Genomic DNA, 4,734 nt, shown 5'->3' with positions numbered 1-4,734 from the left:
GCAAGTGTCAGGAGACACAGTTGAAGTCAGTACCGTCGATGTGCCAACTTGTTTGGTAGCATCCGAACCGTTCGGGCTACAAACCAATGGGACCCCACTATAGAAAGATTCTGAGCAACATGATGGTGTTCTAGTAAAGGCCAAAATCAATATTTTTTCCACAAACATTTTTATATATATTTTTTTATACCTAAATCAAATAGCTAAATGATCCATAGTATGATCATCTTAAAACAATTCCATATGTTCAGCTTATCAGCCCCTCCCCCAACATCTTAAACTTTCAAGAATTATGCAATAAGGCCCGAGGGGGTGTGGTATATGGCCAATATACCACGGTTAACGGCTGTTCTTTGGCACGACGCAACGCAAAGTGGCTGGATACAGCACTTATCCATGGTATATTGGCCATGTACCACAAACCAGTGAGGTACCTTATTGCTATTATAAACTGGTTAACCAACGTAATTAGAGCAGTAAAAATACATGTTTTTTCATACCCATGGTATACGGTCTGATATACCATGGCTGTCAGCCAATCAGCATTCAGGGCTCGAACCACCCAGTTTATAATCTAAAATAACTGTTTGGGCAGCACCAGTGTGGCATAATTGCAGGAATACTTCAAGGATGTTTATTTATTTTATTTATTTATTTAACCTTTATTTAACCAGGGGCCTGTTGCACAAAAGTAGAATTAAGACATCCGGGATAAATGACTCAGCTGAGCTCAATGAAGCCAAAACATGTGCGTCCAGGCTTAATTGGTTGCACAAAGACCAAGCCAGGATGAGCAGACACGGATTCATTAAGCCAGGTGAAACCAATCCTGGATAGGTGCGCGCTCACGGCTCACTCAAATAGACCCCGCCACAGATCACAGATTAACTGATTTACCATGGCAACTAGAGCCGCGTACTTTTCCCCGTCGGAAGCACAAATCCTCATGGAGGCATACGAGGAGGTAAAAGATATAATTAAGAAGAAAGGCAACACCGCCACAGTGATAAAGCAAAGAGAAAAAGCGTGGCAAAGTATTGCAGACCGCCTGAATGCGTAAGTAGTGCACAATTACACACTCACCGCTCCGCTGAAACATCACAATTACAATTCAAATATTTAATTCACATCTCCAAAAATGCAGTTGTACTGTAATTATGAAACGGTTAAATTTTTAATTGAAATGCACTGCAGATATGAGTGAAATTGTGTAAAGTAACTCCATCACACTGTATAAAGCTATGATAAATTTTTTGATATTTTTACTGAAAACAAGACAAGAATACCAAGTAATTTTTTGCAGTGTGACTCCATTAAATGTGTTTGTGTGTGTGTGTGTGTGTGTGTGTGTGTGTGTGTGTAGATTAAACATGAACGGGCCAAAACGGACATGGCAGCAGGTCAAAATCAAATACAAGAACATTCTGCAGAATGGTATGGTCCCTGACTAATATTTAACAAAGCACAAGCATATATTGTACCCAGAAGGTGCCTGCTCACACATTGTCTGTACTGTTTTAGCAGTGAAAAAGAATACCCACAGACAAGGCACGGGTGGTGGGTCACCAAAGGCTGACCTTACCCCAGCAGAGGACATGGCCTTGGAGCTAAATAAAGGCAGGCCCGTCTTAGAGGGGATCCCTGGGGGGAAAGAGACGAGCATAGGTTCCTCCCAAGATGCCACCCGCTTCATTCAAGGTATGTCCTTCCATCTCTACATGGGATACAACCACATTCATATTGAATCAATTTGGACTGTCTGACTTTGGTTTACCTATTGCCTTGCAGTGTCTGGCAGCACTGTGTTCCTGTTAGAGCCACCAGCACAAGCACCAGACGATGCTGATCCAGTGAGTACTCCATCAAAGGCATACTGTAGGCCTGGCATGTCTTGTCTACTAGCTTCAATATGAATCCGATTAAATGTGATAGGGTGAAGGCCCCAGTGCAGCAGCAACAGCACATGATGGAGACGATGATGAGGAGGAGACCATCTCTCTGGATTCCAGAAGGCATGAGGTATCATGTTAAGACTGTGAAAGTACTATTTACTCTACAATGGTGAGGAGTCCTCATCAAAATCAAAAAATCTAATTTCTTTTACAGGACCCAGATGCTATACAGTGGGAAAACCAGCCTGGCAACATAGTGCGTATTAATAAAAGGACACCACATCCTGCCAAATTCCAGCTGCGCTAATTGTATTGTGTTCACAGAGCTCACAAGCTATCAGAAAGTTGTATGGCAACCACCTCTGGCGCCAAATAGAACTGGCAGACATAGACATTCAGTACAAGAAGAAAAAGATGGAAAATCTTGCACTGGAGTCCGAAATAAAAAAGAGGACAATTAGGAAACTGGACCTTGAAATAAAAAAACTTGAGAGGGAGGTGAGATATGCCTTCAATGTACACTGTATGCTAACTGTAACACAAATGTATTATTCATTATTTTTCTTTCCTCCCCCAGCTCCAAGAAGATGACACAGCTCAAAATAAAAATTAGGTATATTCTCGTAAAGTCAAGTGAGCCATGACATATGAGCTCTTATTGTGAGCACACAGGACGGTGGCATCTTTCTAAGGTTTTTTTTATTTTCCCAGCAATCAGTACAACCAAGTCATCGTTTTAAGGCATCGCCCTCTTTTGCCCACCCCCCCAGCACCAGGTGTGGCCACTAGCCTATATGAAGGCCCAAAATTGTGTGTTCCTTTCTGCTCTGACAATGGCATGCCCATTCGTGCGAGATGTGGTGGATGAAGAAGCACTTGTGCTGAGGAGAGCCTTCAGGCGAGAAAGGGTCTTCAGGGACCGGTTGGACCCACTGGCCTTCCCTGATGACCATCTATATGAAAGATACAGGTTTTCTGCAGATGGCATCAGGTATCTATGCAGACTACTGGGTCCCAGGATTAAGCACCGCACTGCACGGAGCCATGCACTGAGTGTGGAGCAAATGGTTTGTGTGGCCTTGCGCTTTTTTGCTAGTGGAGCCTTCCTGTACTCAGTGGGGGATGCAGAACAGCTGAACAAGGCCACAATTTGCCGCACAATAAGGAGTGTGTGTCTGGCTATCAAAGCATTAGCAGATGTCTTCATCTCCTTCCCTGGCCACAGAAGACTCTGTGACATCAAAGAGGAGTTCTATAGGATTGCAGGTAAGAGGATCTACAAATTACAGGACAACTGTTAACACATAGTAGGATACTCATTACTTTGTGTGACAGGTTTCCCCAATGTCATTGGTGCAGTGGACTGCACACACATAAGGATAAAAGCCCCCTCAGGTGCCCACGAGGCCGATTTTGTGAATAGGAAATCCTTTCACAGCATTAATGTTCAGGTGAACATAACTTTTTGATATTGTCCATTGACGAACACTCTGCATTGCCAGTGATGTGCATTGATTGGTGTAATATTCCTCATCTTATGATTTCAGATGGTCTGCAATGCTGACTGTGTGATCAGCAATGTTGTGGCAAAATGGCCTGGCTCAGTCCATGACTCCAGAATCTTTCGGGCCTCTGAAATCTATCAGTGCCTATCACAAGGTAAGCCACACAACCCCTATTTATAACCATCATGGCTGTGTCAAGAATATCACTGTGTTTATGAGGTAGTAATGATGAGATTTTGTGTTGACAGGTGAATTCTCTGGTGTGTTGCTGGGAGACAGGGGGTATGGCTGCCAGCCTTTTCTCCTGACACCTTTCACAGACCCCCAGGAAGCACAGCAGGCCTACAACCATGCCCATGCCAGGACCAGGGCCAGAGTTGAAATGACCTTTGGCCTCCTGAAGGCACGCTTTCACTGCCTTCACAAATTAAGGGTCAGCCCTGTTAGGGCATGTGATATTACTGTGGCTTGTGCTGTCCTCCACAATGTGGCCTGCCTGAGGAAGGAGAGGGCCCCCAGAGTGCCACCAGCCATGGACTGGGACAATCCGGCAATCTTCCCTGATGACGACAGTGGTCGGCTGCTGAGGGACCAATATGTGTTGAATTATTTTAGTTAGTATGTGTGCTTTCAATTTTGGTTAAATATGTCCTGCGGTGGCAGAGGAATTTGGTTTTTTTTGGGTTCGTTTTTTGACGAATTTGGCCTCTTATGATGTTTGTGCGGTATACTGTGTGTAATACAAGGCTGCAGGGAGGCTACTGCATCCATTCATTTGTCTGTTCAGTTGATGTGTATGGATTTGTCCTGCATTTATTTTAGTGTGCAGACATGCAGGGTGTGTTATATACAGACCTTTGAATGTGTATGTATCATTTTGTATAATATGCTTGGATTCTGTGCTTTCCATCTTGTAGAGTCACTGTGACTTCAGTTTCGAAAGGAGCTGATGGTTTACCTGCTTTGTTTTGTCCTTATTCAATAAAGGAACATAATGTTACACATTGTGTTTTTATATTCATATGGAATGTGTATTTGTTTATATGACAGAGTACTAGGGCCACACTGAAGAAAAAGGATAAAGTCATAAATTTATGAGGCTGGTTCTTTCTGCAGAAAAGCTACATATTGTTTTTACAGTTTTGATACTTATGACAATGTGATACTTAATATTCTGGCACATCAGCATGTCTTTGTTTATGAAACCATACTGAAGTACAATTTCACGAAATGCCCCACATCTGTCATTTTAACAACTGTCCTCCTTTAAAACAACTGGTTACAATATTATGACTTGTGTTTTTTTCCCCTCTGTGGCCCTAATATTCTATCATTTT

At 42.9% G+C, this 4,734-nt stretch overlaps 1 protein-coding gene across 2 annotated transcripts; it reads left to right on the top strand.

Annotated features, from left to right (window-relative positions):
• The first annotated feature begins 394 nt into the window (after positions 1-394).
• On the top strand, positions 395-4,409 carry LOC139537749 (putative nuclease HARBI1). 2 transcript variants are annotated; one of them, XM_071339489.1, is made up of 10 exons: positions 395-1,434; positions 1,522-1,698; positions 1,789-1,850; positions 1,933-2,019; positions 2,107-2,148; positions 2,217-2,390; positions 2,470-3,158; positions 3,228-3,343; positions 3,440-3,551; positions 3,646-4,409. In XM_071339489.1, the coding sequence occupies exons 7-10, from the start codon at positions 2,687-2,689 to the stop codon at positions 4,014-4,016; spliced, it is 1,071 nt and encodes a 356-aa protein (XP_071195590.1). In that variant the 5' UTR covers positions 395-1,434; positions 1,522-1,698; positions 1,789-1,850; positions 1,933-2,019; positions 2,107-2,148; positions 2,217-2,390; positions 2,470-2,686; the 3' UTR covers positions 4,017-4,409. The 2 variants fall into 2 exon arrangements, with proteins under 2 accessions (XP_071195590.1, XP_071195581.1); XM_071339480.1 differs by having other exon boundaries at positions 2,107-2,390.
• Positions 4,410-4,734: the final 325 nt, after the last annotated feature.

Source organism: Salvelinus alpinus, chromosome 1 (assembly GCF_045679555.1).
Source record: "Salvelinus alpinus chromosome 1, SLU_Salpinus.1, whole genome shotgun sequence".
In the NCBI taxonomy this organism is placed as follows: domain Eukaryota; kingdom Metazoa; phylum Chordata; class Actinopteri; order Salmoniformes; family Salmonidae; genus Salvelinus; species Salvelinus alpinus.
Note: the sequence above shows the minus strand (reverse complement) of the source record. Positions and strands in the feature narration are given on the sequence as shown.